The following is a 22,500-nucleotide window of genomic DNA, read 5'->3' as shown; positions in this document are numbered from 1 at the left end:
GTTTCTTCTTCTTCTTCTTCGTATTTGTGAGGTAGATTGATTTCTTGTTTGAAATTGTCAGCTTCCTTAAATACTGAAAGCATTTTTATATTTTGCTCGTGTTTTGTGGCTATTTGTATTAGTTTTCATTGCTTCTGGATTAGGTATTTTTGCAGTCATATGGTGGTTATTTTATAATAGTTTTCCAGCTGTATAAGACCCCTGACACCTTCTGTGCGTTGTATATATAGCCTTTCTATGTCAGATTTTGGGTGGTGCATCCTATATCCTGTTATTATTTTTCTTGTTTTCCTGTCTATTTTAGATAGTTCATTTAGTGTCCAGTTAAGGATGTTGTAGCTGTAGCTTATAACTGGGACAGCTAAAGTGATGATACCCATTATCTTGTTTTTATCATTGAGCTCTGTTTTAGTATTGATCTAACTCGTCTATAGTACTCTTTCTTTATTTTTTCTTTCATATGTGTATGTTGTATCCTACCTAGTTCATTGACTCCTAAATATTTTTATAGTTGGCTTTCGTCTAGTTCTCTTATTTCATTGGCTTTATCTAGTGTTATATTGCTACTTTTAACTAATTTTCCTCTTTTCAAGGTTGCTTTGGCACATTTTTCTAATCCGAATTTCATATCTATTTCCCCGGTAAAGCCGTGTACTCTCTGTAGTAGTCTTTCTAGCTCTTTGTCATTTTTAGCATATAATTTTACATCATCCATATATAAAAGATGGCTGACTGTTTTCCCGTAGCATTTGTAACCGCATCCAGTTCTATTTATCAATTCAGTTAAACGTGTGAGTGCCAGGCAGAACAGGAGTGGAGAGAGCGTGTCTCCCTGGAATATTCCTCTTCTATTAGGGATGGTTTTCGTTTTCACAAGTCCCTCTTTTGTTTGGAGCTGTAGCACTGTCTGCCATTTGTTCATTGAGTGCCTTATGTATTTTGTAATAGCTGGTGCCACCTTGTTTATGGCTAGTGTTTCCAGAATCCACGTGTGGGGAACACTGTCGAAAGCATTTTGGTAGTCCACCCAGGCCATACTGAGGCCTTTCTTCTTTCTGCGGCTGTCTTCAGTTATGGCTTTATTGATCAATAATTGATCTTTAAAGCCGTATGAGCCCTTGCAGCATCCCTTCTGCTCTTCTGGAAACAGGTTGTTATTTTCCAGGTGCTTACTCAATCTCTGCGATATTATTGCAGTAAAGGCTTTGTAGATCGTAGGGAGACAGGTTATAGGTCTATAGTTTTGTGGTTTCTCCGTTTCCGTGGATTTGGGGATTAAGATGGTTTTCCCTTTCGTGAGCCATTCAGGCATTTTCTCTGGCTCTGCTAGTACATTGTTAAAGTTTTCTGCCAGCCTTTTATGCCCTCCCGTCAGGTGTTTCAATCAGAAGTTGGGGATCTTGTCGTGTCCATGTGCCTTCCAGTTGCTTAGACTTTGCAGTGTCTGGGTGTCCTCTTCAGTTGTTATAGGGGCTCAGAGTTGCTCAGGTGCTAAGTTCGTTGTTTTAATGGTCCTTTTCTGGGGTTGTTGCTTCACCGACCATATTTGTTTCCAGAATTCTTCCAGTTCTTCTGCTGTTGGTGCAGCAGTAATGTCTATTTTATTTTTACCCAGTTCTTGGTAGAGTTTTTTGGGGTTGGATTTGAACTGTTTGTTTTATTCGAAGAAACGTTGGTGTTTCTCATACCGGCGGATCCTTTGTGCTTTGGTAAGGATGTCTTGCTTTAGTTTTTCTTTTACCTCAGGTAAGTCTTTTTCTGTAATGCTGTATTTGTACAGTATTTTTGTTTTCTTCTTGTTATTTGTTGTCTTGATTGTCTACTAATTTCGTTGAGAATCGATAAATCTTTTCTCTTTTTTTAAAATTTTGTTCTGGATGTTATTTATCCACAAGGTCTGTTTGGGAGGTAGAACTCCTGTTCGGATGGGTTTGAGTGAGTATCCTGCTTCTTTTGTGGCTGCAGTGGCTGCCGCATATATTATATCATTTAGCTTAGTGATATTACCAGTTGTTTGTGTGGTTGTTAGTTCCGTGACGGCCAGGTTTATGCTATTTATTATTGATGTTTATGCTATTATTATTATTCTTATTATTATTATTATTATTATTATTGACATCAGCCTGTCAAGCCAAGCTTCACTTCGCTCTGTGAATTTTGTAAAGAAAAACACGTATTACATGTATTTGCACCCTTCAACTTTGTTCCATCGCGGACAACAGGCTAACTACTGTCAAGTGGTGAATTTATTTTCCTGTTTTGTCCCCCGGGTTTGGGAGACAGGTCAATTGATTTTGTTTTCCAGTCGAAGTTCTTTGCGTTTCCCCCATCAACATGGAGAAAGCACAACAAAAGTTGGTGACGCTCATATATGGAAGAGGAGGAGAGGATGAGGAGCATCACCAAACATCAATAAGAGAGAGAGAGAGAGAGAGAGAGAGAGAGAGAGAGAGAGAGAGAGAGAGAGAGAGAGAGAGAGGAGGAGAGTGCGAGAGTGGCAAACGATGACACGCTACAAAAAACAACAGACGACAGCTGTATTTTTGTTGAAAAAAGAAAACTCGAAACCAGCAGGGCCAATTTTTTCGAGAAAAATCTCTTAAAGGATCTTTGGAAAAACAACGGATCCGTTTTCGACACCATTGTTTGGATTAAAAACAGCAATTTTGAAAATATAAACAATGAGAGCCCTTTCCTGAGCGAGACGAAGGACGATACGAGTACAAGAAACAACAACAACAGCTATGACAGTAACAGCAGCAGCAAGAACATCAGCAGCACCAACAACTACAATAGCACAGTTGACAACAACAGCAACAACGACAACGGCGGCAGCAAAAGCAATATCACCTATAAAAACAACGATGGAACTAAGAAACAAGCAAGTGCAACAGCTTGGAATACCTCTGAACTTTCCTTCGCAGTAGTTACAAAGTCATCCCTTCAGAGAATATAATTCTCTGAAGAGGAACTTAAGAATGCCAGACAGCTAGTCAAGAGAGACGGGTTAGCTGTAAAGTTAAATACCCCATCCGGGATACGATACGTCGCGCAGTGACATCCCTTACTATCAGATTAATATCAAGGAAAGTAGAAAAATCCACAGCGGCTCAAATACAATAAGCTTTAATTTCAGACAGGAATCTAAAAGATTATATAAAGAGGGAAAGGGGTTACGGGATGGGGGAGTTCAGATTCCGCACAGAGGAAGCTAACTCTCACTTTCTGAATCCTCTCAAAATCCGGTGGCTGTTGTTAGTTCCTTTCTACAGCGGCCGGAGACTTGCCAAAAACATTATTCAACAGGTGCCGCCAGAAATATTCATTCTTTGGTTGATTGCTGCAGTAACGATATGGATCGAGAAAAACTCGAAAATTTTGGAAGCCTATGAGACCTAAAACGAGGTCTGTTCCAAGATGACGATAGAACTCCTCATCCAAACGACCCGAAATTATGTGGATCTCATCTCGGACCATATCAATCATCCTGGAGGCTGGATTATATGAGTTAGTGTGGATGGAAGGAAAGGGAAGTGCTACATTGGATGTTCGACTAGTCATTTACAAACCTTCTGTCCTAGATCGAAGGCAAAAGATAGATGGACACCTCTTCTCTTAACATCCACAACAGTCACCAGACCTAGAGTGACAACAGCAGCAGCGCTATGACCATCAGCACATTCAGCCGAACGAACACCAACACCACAACCATAGAGACACCGTGTACCTTCGAACACTTCTCAGTGCCCGAAGATGATCCGCATAATGATGTGGAGCTGGTGGTTAGCATAGGTGGAGTGTGGAACCACGATGAGGAGTTGGAAGTTAAAAAACAACGATAAAGAAACAGAATGAGAAACAAACATATGGACAAACAACAACAATCCTCATCCACACAAGAAATAGAGGAAAACAAATACACCCAAAAGAGACACTGCATTGACACCAACACCTCTGACACCTGACACACCAACCATCCAACACACACAATCACAACAACAACAGCAATGGCAACCACAACCAACACAACAAAAACAGCAACACCAACAACAACCACTACAAACACAAATTAAAGAGACTAGCATCACAAACTACATGGCTAAAAGCACAAAAAGCGGGGTCACCTGCTCAACAGCATCATGGCACTGAAAGTGGACGTAGTGGCCATCAGGGAAATCAGAACTTCCAACTCACGGCACTTCCAACCCATTTTCGGTGAATATGAGGCGTACGCATCTGTAAGATTTCCGGAATTGGGAGGCGGATTCCCTCGCATTGCGGACGATCTTCATGGCGCCGGAGGATAGGTCGGTGGTGCTGGACATGACAGGCAGCGACGGAAATACTTTCAAACTATTTTCCGTTTATCCCCCTTCAGGAGCAGGAGGACCAGATTTCTTTAATCGACTGAGAACATCCCGCTCTTTATTGTTTGTGGGGATTGGAATGGCGTTTTAGACATAAGGTGGGATTGTGTGAGTTTCACAGATTGGGGAGGAGTGGGCGAAAGCCTCGTAAACCTGCTCTGACGATTCCAAGTATTTGACACGTATCGACTGGATTTCCCTGACATGCCAGTGTGGATCTGGTCAAACCGCATCTGCTCTGCTACTCCGTATCTAGGCTAATTCTATAGAATAGTCCATAAGGATAGCATAGGTTGGCCACAATTTGAAGTAGTCGACTATACACACCACAACTTCGTGATCTGCACAGTCGATTTATATCGGCTTTATAAACAGGGACCCAGTTACTAGAAGCTGAACGCGTCCGATCTTTGGCGGGAAGATCAATTCACGATAACCTCTACCTCATTCGATACATCATTAAGAAATTGGCAAAAGAACTTGGCACAGATGGAGCCCTGATCAATTTAAAGCTTCCGATGGTGTCGACAAGACGTCTAGCTTCCGGCATGTATTCAGAAGCTGGATCACTGCAATGAACTATGACATCTGTTCAGCAGTCAGAGTGAATTGTCATCTCTCAGAACCGTTCAACGTTATGCGTTCGGTCGGGCACGTTAGCACCTCTCTTGTATTTACTAACTCTTGAGCCATTACTTCACAAACTCGAAGCGTTAGGAAGCATCCCGCGTGACCTAGGATGTGGGAGATGCGTGTTGGCATAAACACATGGAAATGATCGACATCCCCCCCCACTGGGCTCTGAAACAACGGACCGATTAAATTGATCGGTGTCTAGTTCAGTCGGGACTTACAGATGGATAAAAACTGTGATGAAGTAACGAGAAGATTGACTACTCTCACCCAGAAATGGGCTGAGAGGAAGTTATCTCTTAAATGTCGGGCAGAGGTGTCTCACGTGTATATCGCATCCTTATCTCGGCCACCGTCTGATCCCTTTGGCGGGTACAATCTTCCGCTTTTTGCGGAAAAGAGGCGTCCCGATTGTCAAGCGGTCTGTTTGCTGTCAACACTCCTCTGCATTCTGGCCTGGTCATGCTGTGGCTGATGGTACGCGAACGTACGACCTTTTCAACGCTTCCTTGACGGTGAACAGGTGTGGTCGCCGTTCGCCAGACACGTATTTGAACAGCTAGTTTTTTTTTTAACGGAGCTGCAGTCCTGGGTAAGAGAATAACCGAGAGGAGGCATTTGGAAAGTGGAATGTCTTCAAGCACTCACAACCCTCAGCAAGTTGAACATTGCGGTAGGTGGAACATCCACGTTACCTTTCATTTGAAGAGAGAATTTGAGACGACGTACTGGGGGAGACCTTCGGCGTCGAAGATCATCTAGTCATAATTTCCAAAAGTCTCTGACCTGAAAGTGCTGCCTGTTCGAGAGGAAGTATACAGGCACGGAAGTCTCGTCAGCTGAGCATATCCAAGATGCACAGAGGACGGTGAGACGGTCCTGCATGCACTCACCAAGTGCACGAGCATTTCTGGCCTGTGGGTTTATATCGAAAACCTCTAGTGGCCTATAGGACGGAACCGGTAATCAACTGAACCTGCCATGAAGATCACCTCACCACTTTCCCTTAACAGGGAAGAGAAGGCTCGGTTTGTTTGCCTACCGGCCATAGCCGAAGTGGACGAGACTGAAAGGGCTAAAGGCAAACATTTTTCTCTTTGGCCAATCCCTGATTAAATTCCTTAAGTTTCACCGGAAAAAGAAAATATGATTAAAGATGAAAGTGGCGAGAATGGTGCCAAGGAACGGGCCTGCCTTGATCATGTGTGTGTAATGCTAGAAAAGGAAAGGTAAAAGGCCACCTATCACAACAGTCAGGGTACTCGCAGTGTTTATGGTGAGTTTTCCATGAGCCACGCACGGACGTCTTCACCATATTGAGGACTACTCATTGTTCAATTGTTTTTTGCATTATGTTAAACTTTGTTTACACGCAAAAGCCTCACAACATAAACTCGTACAAAAACACATATACATTCCTTGTTTATCCTGTGCAGTCCATAATGATTTTCTTTAGGCAAAACTTTTGCAGTTTATACAGAAATAATAATAATAATAATAATAAAAATAATAATAATAATAATAATAATAATAATAATAATAATAATAATAATAATAATGATGATGATGAGGATGATGTTGATGATGATGATGATGATGATGATGATGATAATGATGATGATGATGATAATGATAATTATATTATTATTGTCATTATTATTATTATTATTATTATTATCACCATTATTATTATTATTATTATTATTGTTCAGTAGTTTTATTTTTATAACATATGGTGCATATTTTTGCCATTAAGCGAATGCCTCAAAGTATTTGACCAATGGCAGTATTGTATATTGTATAATTAGAATTTCACTAGAAAGTACTTTTTGAGTATGTTGGCATTCAGAATCAGTAAACATATCGTGTATAACTGGTGTACTTTATGGTACTTTTCGATACTACATTGTAATTTGCTTCTTTCGCAATTTTCTCGAAGTAGAATCCAAATGTCTATGGACTGGTACTATAAAAGATATATATGTTTTCTTCACAAGCCTTTAAAGATGAACTATAATTGTAATATATATTTTCAATATGGCCCTTAAAGATGTGAACTGTTCTTAAGATATGTGTTTTAATTATATTTATATATATATATATATTGTAATTTTGTCATTATATTGCTACTGGAGTATATATGGAAAATAATATTTGTACATTAGAAGAGAATGTTATGCAAAGCCCATATTGTGCACACCAGAAAATCTCTTTGTTGTTTTGTTATTCTTATAGCTTATCATCTTCCATTTTTTGATGCTCGGGTATCACAGAATACTTTCTCTTCCGTTACGGTATCTAAGTTAGATTAATGAAAACTACTCCTGTCCAACTTATAGACAGAAAATATCATAGTGAACAAGAGCTTTTATTTAGTTAGTTTAGACAGTATATGAAAACAGATTTATTGACTTGCACTTGTTATAACTTATATTTGTTTCTTTCTTCCAGATATTTGAGCAACAACCAAATACAAAAATATGAGGATGGTGCGTTCTTATTCCTTCCCAGTATAAATAACATGTATGTACAACAAATCTTTCATTATTGGAAAACCAAAAGTCTTTGTATAATCATAAAAAGATGTCATCAAATTAAACTCAGAAAAAATGTCACCGAACTAAAATGATAAAACATGTCATCAAATTCACAGTTATTTAATACAGTTGACAATAAATAGCAATGTTTTGGTTCTAATTTTAGTGTATCAACATCAATATTTCTGAATATTGTGTTTTGTCGTTGCAACGTCAGTGTTCAAATAACATGAAGGTTGGTTTGATATAATTTCATCCAGGCTCGGAAATACGAGGTCTAATCAAAAGGTGTCCAATATTTGGACATTTCATAAATTCTATTTAATCTTCTTCAAAATACGCTTCTTGGGATTTCACACACTTATCCGAAAGGATCTGTCACTGTTAGTTTCATTTTTGGAACACCTTCTCGTGTGTTATGCAGCACTACCCTCATTTTCGTGGGACGTGACGCCATTCTTTCTGCACATGCGTGAAAATTCCCTCGCTAGTATGTCACGTCGATATGAAGACTTGGTATACCCCGCCTGTATGACACAACGCGCCGCCGGGAATCGAACTCACGACATTCGTGAGCCGAATGCGCTAACCACTAAGCCACGCGCCTATATATATATATATATATATATATATATATATATATATATATATATATATGTGTGTGTGTATATACACACAGAGAGAGAGAGAAAGAGAGAGAAAGAAACAGACAGACAGAAAGACAGACAAGCAGACACACAGACAGAAACAGAGAAGGGGAGAGAGATCTCAAAAAGTAAATAGACATCGTCATGAGCGGGTTTGAAAGATATCTAGAAACAAAAGTATGTCCTCTGGTACATTTAAATCGCTAATCTAGAATTTTGTAGACTTCTGCGCGTTTTAATGATTTAACTCGTCTGGACATTGTACTAATGAGTGATGTCCGAACAGGTAGAACGGAAGAATGAGGTGTGTCTATTTACTTTTGAGGCATTTGTGTATGTGTGTGCGTATTTGTGTTTGTGTGTGTGTGTCTATAATATTATATTATAGCCCCACGATCTCCAAATTAACATTTAGAATATTTTCATAACTATTCTTTTGAGATCAGACATTTCTGATGGTTATTGGGTTTGACACTTTATTTCTAGTATGAAAGCATTTGGTTGCATGTCGAATTACTAACCAGATCAGTTTTTTCACAATAACAGAGTATTTATTCGTTCGAATCCAGATATTTTTCATTGCATGATGATAAGACCCATCTGCACGTACTGTACCAGAATAAATCTGATCCACCCGTACGTAAAGAAACAACGGCCAATTTTGTTAATAGGCATCATTTTTACCGTCCTAAATTATTAGGTATATCTAATATAATGATAATTATGCAAAAACAAACATTTATTTAATGTGTCAATTAATTTTTGACAACAAATATAATAATAGCGGACTTTATAATGAATATGAAAATGTTTCATTGGAAATAATACAAGAAACATGACGTCGTAAAGTTCTTAATGATGGATGTATGATCATCCACACGAGAGAACATCCCTGACGAGTTTTTCCATTGACTTTATCCATATGAATATGGACTGCCGTCCATATTCATATATCTTCCTTTTCATAACACTCCATAGATTTTTAATCGGGTTTAAATCGGGTGAACACGGTGGTAACTTCATCAAACGGTGTCCAGAGAAGTTTAATTTCTGTAGGTATTCCACAGATTCCTTAGTTTCATGGGATGGCGTATTATCTTGCATAACACCCAGCGTTCTCTTTAATGAAACTTTCTGCTTCTTCAACCGTTGTTGCAAATTGTCCTCCTAAGAGGGAAAATGGTCATTAGATGTTATCTTAATTCCGTCTGGAACTTTCCAAGAACCAACCAATTTGACTCCAATGATGCCAGCCCCAAATCATGACTCCATCCCCTCTTTGTTGTCGTCTCAGACGATGAGGAGATTTCCGCTAATTGCATCCCATCTTTTACTTCACCCATCTTGTTCTTCTAGGGTAGTACGGCATTAGTTAATAAAGAGGACTTCGGAAAATATCTATCTTCATGTAGTTTTCTGCACATTTAACTCTATTTTGTTTTTGAATAGCCTTCAGAGGGAGCCATATAACAGGTTTCACGTTCTTGGCTACCTGCTTCAGGAGGCGACGCCTGGTAGATTTGGAAATGTCACCCCTACTACAACATTTAAGCAGTTCTCAGACACGTGTCACAACGTATAAACACTAGTCAGATACGTGTTCGTCGTAACATACCTTCTTACACATGACAAGGTAAACCTGGAAACAACCCATGGTTTACCCTTGTCAGCTCTCGAACGGACAGCAGAAGACGCTACAAATTTCTTCATAGTTCGATGATCTCTTCCCAGGATCTTTGATATTTCCAATGTCCTTTTTGCCAGGCTCTGTGATGTTAAATCACGTTTTCGACCCATAAGAATAATTTTGGACTGTAAATTTGTAGCTGTTTCACGAAAATGGCCTCCGTTTGTTTACATCTGCGCAGATCAAATTTATTTTACTGATTCGAATTAACAAATACTATGTTGGTTCTAAAAAACTGAGCTGCGTAATAATTTGACACGCAGTGTATATAAACAGTAATATACACACTCCATTAGCCAAGGTATGAGTTTTTTTTCTGGTTCAGATTTTTGACAACTAATCACACATACGCATGCATATAGATTTTCTAATATATATATTACTATTTTTTAGTCAAAGCAAGAAATTAAATTATCAAAAACAACATTATAGCAAATGAAGTAGCAACACCGGACACGGAAGATAAATTGTATTTACCCAAAACCACAAACATCACATAAACACACCTTGAAACACTTATTTTACATCCATTAATAATATAGGCTCGATAAAATGTCTAACGGTCTTTCTTCCGGTTTTACGTTCAGACTTCAAATTCTGCCAAGGTAGGCTTTCGGAATCGATCAAATAGGCATCCGTTGAGCACTGTGATCGATGCAGTTGCCTATTCCCCTCATACAGCATTTCAGGAGTTGTGGCGGTAACAGAAAGAATTATCAGTATAGTCTTAAACAAACTAGATTTAAAAAATATGAATATATAACACTTCCAGCGAATTGTTTTTGAATATTAAATTACTGTAAGGTAGCGAGCTGGTAGAATCGTTACCGCGCCAAGCAAAATGCTGAACCATGTGCCAACATTTGAAACCAATATTAAATTACTGAAGTATTACAAATTATAGTTTAAAGGATTACAACATGCATATCTCTATGTTCTCTGAGTCATTTTGTTGTTCACAGAAATATTGTATATATCGGCATATTGTTTACATTCCATCAAACACATTGTGCTAGCAAAAATCTACATATACTTTACTGTATTATAGCAATATACATATCTATACAACGCACTTCCCTTGAGTTTCCGTCTAACAGTCACAATAGCAATGCATAGGCTATATGGCGTGGTGGTTGGCTACTTGCTTGCCGGTTGCTTGCTAACTATCTGACTGACTGGCTGGTAACTATAGTGAAAGAGAATTACCCAAAGGCTCACGCACTGGGAACAAATTCAAAATAACAGTTGCAAATTTCTTAACCACGCAGCCTCACCTGCGTCCACACATATTTTGTTTGGAATATTGAAACTTTAAGCAAACGAAGCGAATGGTAGGTTATCTTTTATGTCTCAAGAAGTTGGTTGATGTCCCACGATGAGCATTCGACTTTTAACTGTCGAAAACGTTTTTTAAACCCAATGTTCCATATATATATATATATATATATATATATATATATATATATATATACATATACATACGTACATACATACATATACATATGTGTGTGTGTGTGTCTGTGCATTCCAAAATATTTATAACAGCACATCAAGCGGAAAATTCGTAACTAATTCATCAGTGAACATCCAAAACATCATCAAAATTTTGCGCTTTTAACGATTATATTGTACATTTTGGTGGAGCCAGCAGCGAGAATCCTCAGTGAATAGCTAGCGGACGTACAGTAGAATGACGGAAACAAACACGCAAACGACAAAATTTAATAATTACACACAACTAAAAAGGCCCTCGGCCGCAAAACAATCGAAATTGGGGTAACGCAAAGGAAAATGGAAATATTTTGTAGGGTTGGAAACGAAAAAAGGGACAGATAGAAAGTCAGAAAGAAAAGTTAAGAAAACAAACCATAGGTGTAGAATTAGAGAGAGACGTGACTAACCGAGTCAACGGTGAGGGGGAAAAGAAAATGGATGAGAGAAATGCGAATGATCACGGGTAACGTGGTAGTGAGAGGGAAGAGAAAGAGTGCTAGAGGGTAGAGGGACAAGAAGGAAACAGAGGAAATGTTAGAAGTGGAAAGAGAAAAAGAGAGGGGGGAGGAGAGAAGAGAGAGAAAGAAAAGAGAAGAAACAAAAATAGACGCCAGAATTAAAAAGTCATTTATAACGTTAGAGAGTAAAGCGAAGTAAAACGTTACATATAACGTTAGAGCGTTGAACTTGTCTCTTACAAATACTTATGTATAACCAACGTTCTCACAGTCATATTGTGACAGGAAGATTCCTATGTATATATATTTAACAGGTTTCACATTTGTTGATTTTCAAAAGTGTAATTTATGAGAAACGTGGAGTTGTGTCGCGAAATATACCTAAAAATTGTTTACTTTTATAGAAAGAATGAGTCTCAGATCACAATCAGTTAAAGTACAGATTGATTGGTTGAATATGGTCACGTGGTATGGTAAAGGTATCTTTGAGCTGTTATCTGTTACGGCCGTCTATTACAATCTTGTGACAGTCACATGTAATAGTCACGTCAAATGTGTAGTGCTGTAGATTTGTCATGGGACAGAACAATACGTGAATGGGTTGTTTTAGTCCGCTGTTTCTGTCAAGCAGCTCTGTGTGAGTAGGCGGTTATAATCTTATTCATCTTAGTCGTGGTGACAGCTTGGTGTAGCTTTATTGAATCATTCATTCCTTCGTACCATCTTCCAAGTGTGATCAAATTTGTCGAAAAATACTCTTAAACTCTTTAGAGTTTATAACAAATTTGAATTGTTTGTAATAGTCACTGTAAAACATGAACTATTTACGCGCATGAACGTCACATCAAATGTTCAAATAGTAGATATGTCACATGGCAGTCAATATCTATGAACGATAAAAGCCACTTCTGAATCTAGGTCTCTTTATCCTTTTGGTTGTGTCCAGTAGATGTGTGAGCAGCTATTATCTTCTTTCACCAATACGTGTTGATATTTTCTATTACACATACAATTTTAGTGAATGATTTAGTCTCTCTCACTAAATGCGATGAAACGGGTGAAAAAGTAAAGTTACTTTTAAACTAAGTTAAAAATTGTGGAAAACTGTCAGGTGAAGAATATATAATTACAGCTTATCCACGACTTACGACGGGTGGCGAATCGATCTGGTCGTATGTCGGATTTATTTGTCAAAACTGTTTTCATTCCAACGGATTATAAAGCTATGAAGCACAAATGTTTCATCCATAATTATTGTCCATAAAGTGAAAAATGCATTTGTACTGTATTGTACTGTATACAAAAATACAATCTCAAATTAATGTAAAAATTAATACAAAGGAAGTTCCGCATACATACAATAGCAAAAAATGTTCCTGTGAAAAAAAGTTTAATTGACAAGAAATGTTCATTCTTCACAGTCTTGTTCTTGGATTGAAGTCGATGGTTTTTCGAGGAACATGATGAGCTTTGAATAGTTTTTTTTTCTTTTTTCGTCATATATCTTACGATAACAACAAACAGCCTCTTGAATGATGCATTTATTTTTTCTGATCGTAAGAGCGGATGGTCGTACGTCGAGGTGAAGGAGCACTTAGTTCTAAAGTTTTACGATATCTATTTAAAATTCTAGTATTCATAGATTGCATAAAAATACAGTATGTCATCAAAATTAGTAAATATATCATTTAGTATGCTACCTACCTCGTATATGTCATCTACGTCTGTATACCGTATATCATCTGCATTTTGTATATTTTCTATATCTAGTATATCACTTATATCCACCATGTCATCTATGCTATGTATGCCATCTACATACAGTATGCCATCTACATACAGTATGCCATCTACATACAGTATGCCATCTACATACAGTATGCCATTTATAACCAGTATGTCGTCAATATCCACCATAACTTCTATATCATCTATATTCAATATGTTATCTATATGGCATGTCATCTATACATCGTATGTCATCTATATATCGTATGTCATCTATATTTCGTATATCCTCTATACCCTCTACATCTCAACACTTCCGAATAAGTCAGCTGGCTACTGACTATGTTTTATTATATTGCGTATATCATAAATGTTTCATAAATGTTTGCAATCTCTATCATCTGAAGAAGATACTCTATCTGCTTTCTACGTAGATTTAAATAATTCACTGATACTTGAGAAATTGATATTCATTCAAAATAATAACATGAATACTTATTTTTGAGCAAGTTTTTAATATTTTGTATCATAGTAATATTTGTATATTTATCGCCGTATTTAAATAAGAAGAAGAACTAAGAGCAAAACAAAGTAAGATATATATGATTACTTTATGTTTCAATCCTGGTGGAATACATTTTCATAGCGTCAATGATTTTAAGAAAATTGTGATTTACTCAGTTTTTCTCTCTATTACACAGGATGGTGAGTTAAGTTTACATTAATACCTTCCTGTTATAGATTCAGATCTTCCCTGATTCATCTTCACTCAAGGCTTTAGCGACAAAAAATCGCGTCTAAAATATTTTACTCAATACCAGAGACACCAAACTGCCCCCATCTAATTTCTGGCAGCAAACCGTCCCTAATCCATGATTTAAAGGGATCGGTTTACGTGGCTCTAAATGTTCTCCTTATTTAAAAGTATTTTATCATTCAAGGCATAAGCTATAAGAGAGTAGGAACTTAACTTATTTTCGGTTTCCACCAGAAACCATTTCAATTTATTGTTGTTATTGACACATTTTGGAACAGAACATGAATGTCATTATTTGTATACTCATGCGCGAATTATCTTATCCTTCTTTGTTGTGAAATACAACAGGGGATTCTCTGTACCTCTAAAGTACATTCACTTAGAGTTTTGTTTATAATTGCAGATACCTCGGAAACAATAGGGATATGATGTGTGGATGTCACCTGCCAGCCTTGGTAAATTATACGAAGAGAATATTGAACAGAAATGTAAATGTCTTCGGCGAGTGTCAGACAGATTTAGGCAATAACCAAAGCAAAGTAATATCAATAATGGAATACTCGCAATGTCAAAGTTAGTAAAATCTTCCTTGTTTTTTGTTATTTTATTATTACCACTGATATCGTCGGGGAGTTAGCACAATTGTTGGCACACCGGACAAAACGCTCAGCAACATTTCGTGCAACGTTACAGTCTTAGTTCACACTCTGTCCAATTCGATTTTTGCCTTTCACCCTCTCGCGGTCGATAAAATAAGTATCAGTTGATGTAGTCAACTAATTCCTTACCCACAAAAAAATGAGGCCATGTGGCTTATTAACATAAAGAGAACTCCGGGATATTCTCTCCTGCTCATATTATATCAGGAAAGACTGTATGTGAATATATATGTACACACAAACACGCACCCGCACACAATACACGCACACATACATACATACAAAGTGGCTCTGTGGTAAGATGTTTGCTTCCCAACCAAATGGTTCCGGGTTTAGTGCCATTTCGACAAGTGTCTTGTTCTATAGACTCATTCGACTAAGTCCTTTTGAGTGGATTTGGTAGACCGAAACTGAAAGAAACCCGTCGTACATATATGTGTGTGTGTGTATATGTGTGTGTGTATGTGTGTGTGTGTGTGTGCGCGCGCGTGTGTGTGTGTGTGTATGCATGTATGTAATTGTGTGTCTGTGCTTGCCCCACCCACCATTGTTTGACAACCGATGTTGATGCGTTTACGTCCCCGTAACCTGGCAGTTCGGCAAAATACTAGGCTTACAAAGAATAATACACATTCATTCATACACACACACACATATATATATATATATATATATATATATATATATATATATATATATATATATATATATATATATATATATATATATATATGTATATATATACATTCATATAAGAAACCGTAATTGAGAAAAATCTATGCATTCATATAATAATCTATAGCATATTATAAATCCATTTTAGCCAATCTCATCAATTGGCTTTGCACTGGGATTAAATAACCTGATAATAGCTAATTGCCTGGGTAATTAGTGCCCCGTACTATTCGGTGCTGCCAAGTATGGAAAAATATATGGTGGCGGACTCTGTCGTTGGAAGTGAAAAATGTAATATAGAGTTTGTGGATATAGGGAAGAAAACGGAAAGGAAGTCATGAGAGGTTAAATTAACGATTGGATTATAAAGTGTTATGAATGGTCTTTAAAGAGAACCTATTGTTAATACACATGGTGAGGCCCGTAGTAATATAACATATAGCTTCTCACATGTATGAGATAAAGATCTAACCTCCCTTGTTTACATCGTTGTCCGTGTGCTGAGATATTCTGACTTGATTCTATTCATGGCTAAATATAATTACTATTTTCTCCTATGTGTGCATCTGTGTGTGTGCGTGGGAGTGTTTTGTGTGAGTGTGGGAGTGTGTGTGTACGTGAGTTTAAGTTTGTCTCTCTGTCTGAGTGAGTGTGTTGTTTTAAATACCCTTGTGGTGTGTGTGTGTGTAAGCAACCGTATGTGTGTGTGATGGTTCATATGTATGTGTATGTCTGTATGTGTGCACACACATACAGTTGTTCCCTCACACACACACGCACCACAAGGACAATTCAAACACAAACATACTTAGAGACACACACAAACTAACGTACACACACATAGCATCCCCACCAACACACAACACAAATAAACATACGCACACATACAGACATACACATACATATGAACCATCACACACACATACGGTTGCTTACACACACACACACACCACAAGGGTATTTAAAACAACACACTCACTCAGACAGAGAGACACACACACACTCACGTACACACACACTCACGTACACACACACTCACGTACACACACACTCCCACACTCACACAAAACACTCCCACGCACACACACAGATGCACACATACATACACACACAGACGCACACATATGTACACACCCTCACATATACATACGGTTGCGCTCTCTCTCACACACACACACCACAAGGACGTACACATACACATACATATGAACCATCACACACATACGGTTGCTTACACACACACACACACACACCACAAGGATATTTAAAACAACACACCCACTCAGACAGAGAGACACACACTCCCACACTCACACAAAACACTCCCACGCACACACACAGATGCACACATACATACACACACATACGCACACTTACGTACACACCCTCACACATACATACGGTTGCTCTCACACACACACACCACAAGGACGATTAAAACAACACATACATACTCAGACAAAGAGATATACGCACACTCTCACGTACACACACCTAACATCCCCACCGACACAAAAAACACACAAACACACATACACACGCACTCACGAACGCACACACGCACACACACGAACAAACACATACACACACATGCGCACACACAACACCCTAACAAATACCAATCACATACATACACACTCACACAAACGTGCACACATATACACACACCATCCTACCATAGATAAAACACACACATACTCATATACACATTCCACAATAAACTCTGGGACCAATAAAAACGGCACACACACACACACACACACACACACGGACACAAACACACATATATAGACACACATAGAGATGTGCACAAAACCAGTTCCAAAAACCAGTGAACCATGACAGACTAGCTCACAGACCAACCAAAAATCAAAAAATCCCTTTTAACTCTTCCTTCCTCCCACCCCAGCTAGCCAGTCATATTGTCTCTTAAGACAGCAAACATTCCCTCAATACACACAAGAGAAAATAGGTAGGTCAGTTCCTCCTCAACTTTTTGCGAACTCTTAAATATATTTCCTGGGTATATATATACATATTTTACCAAATCCTTTTTGTTATAACAATGTTGTAAACTGTTTCAAACATATTCTTATTATTATTATCAAAGAATGTATATATGTATTTTGATACTTTAAACTGTTTCTAACATTTTCTATTACTATCAAAGAATATGTATATGTATTTTTCCATACATGTATTTTTCCATATATGTATTTTCATACTTACACTGTTTTTAACATTTTCGTCTTATTATCAGAGAATGTATATATGTATTTCAATACCTTTGCAATAATCAGTATGTAACACTACAAAGCTCACACAAAGCTTCATACTTTAAATATATTCCTCTTATTATCATCAAAGAATGTATATATGTATTTTAATACTCAAACTGTTTTTTAACATTTTCTATTATTCTCAAAGACTTAATACTACAAAGCTTAATATTTTACTTTCGACAATCTTTTTCTAAAAAAGTGAAACCGGTTAAGTGAATAAATATCTTTAAAATTGCATTTTCAAACCTTCTTTCATATATATTTCCACTCGTACGGTATCCCATAATATTCTTAGTTTAATTGGTGACAATGCTGATACAATTGCAAGTGAAAATCGTAACATGCTTTTGCAGTCTTCATTAATAATTTTCTTTAAATGTCTCACATGTATTGATCCCAACCTTAACACTTTTACATTTGCTTTACACCACAAATGATCATTTTCTCTTATTCTTATACATTACTTATTTGGTTCCTAAATATGGGTATATTCCTGTATTGCATAGATTACTCGTTATTTCAACGGAATTTGCAGTGCCAAACATGTTCAGGTATTATGTGCGATGAATCACAAGTGACGAACTGTACAGGCGATGAGGTAAGCTGGAATGTTACTTTCTTCCTCTTAATATACCCGTAACCCTCACTTACAGCCAGTATGGCTAGGTAACTTATATCAAGAGTTCGACAGTTGTTTTAGATGCTTATGTAATCGTAAGTAGATAGTCACCTTCTTGGTCTTTCCTTCCTTGACTCATCAGAATAGCAACGATTAGACTTTTGAAGTGAGAGAGGGGTGACCAGAATTAGGCTGGCACTCATTTTCAGCTGAGCTGACTGGAGCAACGTAAAATGAAGTGCTGCTTTGTTCAAGAACACAAGGTGCCACTCGGTTCAGGGATCGAACCCACGAGCTCGTGTATGACCCCTTCCCTTTTCCTTCTCCGACAAAAATAAGTGCCTTTAAGTGAGATGTGTAAATATACGTGTCCCTCGAGTCAGCTTGGAAACAAGGTCCCGTTGTTCAACGACCCACGACTTATGAGATATTCCTGTATCTTAGAAGTTTCGTTTGAACGATGTTATCCGGTTCTGTTATCCGGCAAATAACTGAATTTCAAAGTCTGGGCAGTCATCCTGGACATCAGTGGTACCAGATGCTCCACAGTGATGTTCTGAAAGGAAAGCATTCGTACAGTGATGGTGGTGTCCCAGTTTAGTAGTTGTGTGACACAACTGTGTCGAGGGGGCTTGATTTCTCCTGACATCAGACAGGTTTCCTAGGGTCCACTCGATCTCAACTAAGTAAATTTCGAACTGCACTTTATAAACAAGATGGGAGTGTGTGAGAGTAATTCAAAGAAAGAGCTACACAGCACATCGAATCCCTGCTTAAAAGTTCCAGCGGTCTATAGGTTTCCGACTGGATTTTCCTGATGTAACTGTGCAAACACGGGGCATCCATGATTGGTCATTTTGATCGTATCTTGAAAGTGTGTGTTAAGCCAGCGGATGAGGATAGTGTAGGATATCCATAGTTTAAAGTGGTGAGCTACACAGACCGTATATTTTATTCTATTTGCTCGGTAAACTTAAATTGTACCCATAGGCAGGAATCCGGTTACTGGAAGTTGGACTTATCTCTACGAACTTGCGAACATTACAGGGATTAGACTAATGAAGGTTGGTGGAAGCGGTTGAAGTCGCAAGTACGAATGGCACTGCTCTAAATGTATACACCTGTTTGACGAAGTACATTCTCGCATACTAAATGTTTCCTGTGTTGTTGTTGTTGCTTGCAGCATTAGCATCAGTAGTAGTAGTAGTAGTAGTAGTAGTAGTAGTAGTAGTAGTAGTAGTAGTAGTAGTATCAGCAGCAGAAATGGTTGTCGTATATGATTTTTTGTATTTATTGCAACAGCCTGTATGTGAAAATAAGATAACGATGAATGGCGTTACACTGAAGTTTGAAAAATCCTGCAGCACATACAGAAATTGTCTTGCAGCTCTGAGAAACAATACCTTTACATGCAATAGATGGACCAGTGGTGCTTCTTGTGTTAGTTGTTGCAGTGGAAACTTATGTAACAAGAACGATTTCATTGGTAAGCGGTGTTTATTTTCTTATATAATTTTACCTGATTTATTAGCCGTGAAAATTTAATAAGATTGCGTTCTCATCTGAGGTGCGTACATCACTTGGCCAATACCAGGGAAACAGATAACGCAGTTGTTTAGATAACCAAGAATTCTCGTAACTTCAGACACCTGGGGCCACTAATTTGTATACATATTACTATATAACACAATATTTAAAATCATTGGCCTATCAACAGGTGTGTCAATACATATTGTACACACACATACTCGCAAGCACACACACGCATACACACACGTACACAAAACATATATATATATATGTATGTATGTATGTATGTATATATATATATGTATATATATGTATATATATGTATATGAATATGTGCGTTGTTAGTTAATGGCTCGGCTGCATTTTAGCTTTAAGAGAATAGATCATTAATGCCCTTGGTGTTAAAAAGCACCTGAAAGTAAGTTAATGGGAAGTGAAACATCTCACATCAGGTCCCTTTTCTGAGTGACAGACAACGATGTATGGTCATTGTTGTGACTTTTCAATGACACCTACCGAATAATATCTGCTGCAATTTATATCGTCGACTATGACTATGTTAAATGGTTTAAACTCTAATCCATAATTGAATCTTTTTTCCGTGGTATGAAATGCTGGGACAGGCCAATACAGGATTTAAAACTTTATAAACCATTTAAAATTGTGTAATAGTTGGCGATATAGCTTGCAGCAGGCTTTGTTTGGTATGAGGCATTGAAAAGTCACCGCAAAGATTAAATATCTATGTCTACAGCTTTGGAAAGGTTCCTGATATGAGTTTCCACGCTTACGTACATTTTACTTTCAGTTGTTTTTAACAGCAGGCTGAAAGAGAATATATTCACTTACGACTAAAACACAGCCAAGGCACGAAATAGAATTACACACCATGGCATATGTGGGTTCAATTTTGCTTTTAGATGTCGAGCTGCATCTAATACTTAACTGACCATGTATATATATATATATATATATATATATATATATATATATATATATATATATACATATATTTCCTTATTGCCCACAGGGGGCTAAGCATAGAGGGACAGACAAACAAGAACAGACAAAGGTATATATATATATATATATATATATATATATATATATATATATATATATATATATATATATATATATAAGTCAGTAAATAGTGGGGTTGTGTTAACCGCACGTGGAGAAATAATAGGAAAATGAAGAAGAATAAGGCAGAATGCTAAACTGAAAGCATATTTTAATATAGATTTCTAACCAGCTTTCATTGCATGGCAAATTTTCTAGAAGTGGGAGAATGAAAATGTTTTTTACAAAAAAGTAAAAAATAATATATAAAAAAATAAATATACCAATACATTATATTGTCTTTGAGCTTTTAAAGTTCAATGGTAATTCATGTAGATAATAGTTGGAAAAATAAGGATGCATGAAATTGAGAGTTGTGCTAGGTTTAAAAAAAGAGAAAAGGGTTAAAGGTTTCTGTGTTAAGCAGGAAGTGTGGTGTCAAAACAAGAAGTGTGTGTGTAAGGGAAGACAAATCTCTTTAGTTGGAGTTATGTACTCTTTGTCAGCAGGAAGTTTATGTCTGTTCTTAGAGAAATAAGGTCGCTGAGGGGTTTGTGTGTTAAGAAATGGTTGGAATTTCTCTATGAAAAGATTCTCCTTGTTGATTCTTTCTTGTGTGGAGATTCTGTCTTTACATTGATAGAAAGGGAATATAAGGAATTTAGGGTTTTGTTTCTGGCGCAAGAGTCTATGTGGCCACTAAGTGGAATTTGGCGGTGTTGAGGGAGATGTATTTGTTCTTTTTGGACTGCTACTCTTCTACGCAACGGATGGCTCGTCTTTCCGATATAGGAGTGTCCACACAAGAAAGAATCAACAAGGAGAATCTTTTCATAGAGAAATTCCAACCACTTCTTAACACGATTTAGCGAGGTTGGAATCATCTTGTCAATGTACAAGTTGATAAGCATCGACGTCCATCCCTGCTAAATGGAATTTGTGGCGAGTTGTCTTGCCTGTCCATGACTTTCAGGTGCTGAAAAAACTTGGCTTTGGGGCAATAATACCCATTGCGCTATTTTGGAGCCTACTATCTAACAAATCGTCTTCCTTAGGCATGGTGGAAGATATGCATATATAATTTAGAGATGTTTCCACAAAAGATGGGTCCAGGCCATCTCTAACTTAATTATACCACCTAATAGGATTTGCGTATTCTTTCCTATGTCATATTTTGTGGTATCATGGCCCATTCACGTAACGAGGTCTTGGTGATTAAGTTGTATCCATGCAAAGGTGGTTTACTGACATCCCTTGAAGAAATTTGTCCAAATTCCCTTCCAATGTGATGCGGTCCTTTTCCTCATTGATCTGTTCTGAGACAATGTTAAATAAGGCAGCGCCTGTTGAGGAAAACAGTTTGTG

At 37.5% G+C, this 22,500-nt stretch overlaps 1 protein-coding gene across 20 annotated transcripts in view; it reads left to right on the top strand.

Moving 5' to 3' along the window:
* LOC106882312 (uncharacterized) overlaps positions 1–22,500 on the top strand; it is a 206,134-nt gene that overhangs the window by 86,432 nt on the left and 97,202 nt on the right. For all 20 annotated transcript variants that reach the window (XM_089345471.1, XM_089345467.1, XM_089345464.1 and 17 more), the window contains 4 exons: positions 7,452–7,523; positions 14,712–14,881; positions 18,431–18,522; positions 19,846–20,029. In XM_089345471.1, coding sequence (XP_089201597.1) covers positions 7,452–7,523; positions 14,712–14,881; positions 18,431–18,522; positions 19,846–20,029 — 518 coding nt within the window. The remainder of the gene's footprint in view (positions 1–7,451; positions 7,524–14,711; positions 14,882–18,430; positions 18,523–19,845; positions 20,030–22,500) is intronic.

Source organism: Octopus bimaculoides, chromosome 29 (assembly GCF_046866305.1).
Source record: "Octopus bimaculoides isolate indiv1 chromosome 29, ASM4686630v1, whole genome shotgun sequence".
In the NCBI taxonomy this organism is placed as follows: Eukaryota; Metazoa; Mollusca; class Cephalopoda; order Octopoda; family Octopodidae; genus Octopus; species Octopus bimaculoides.
This window is presented reverse-complemented; position numbering and strand designations above follow the sequence as displayed.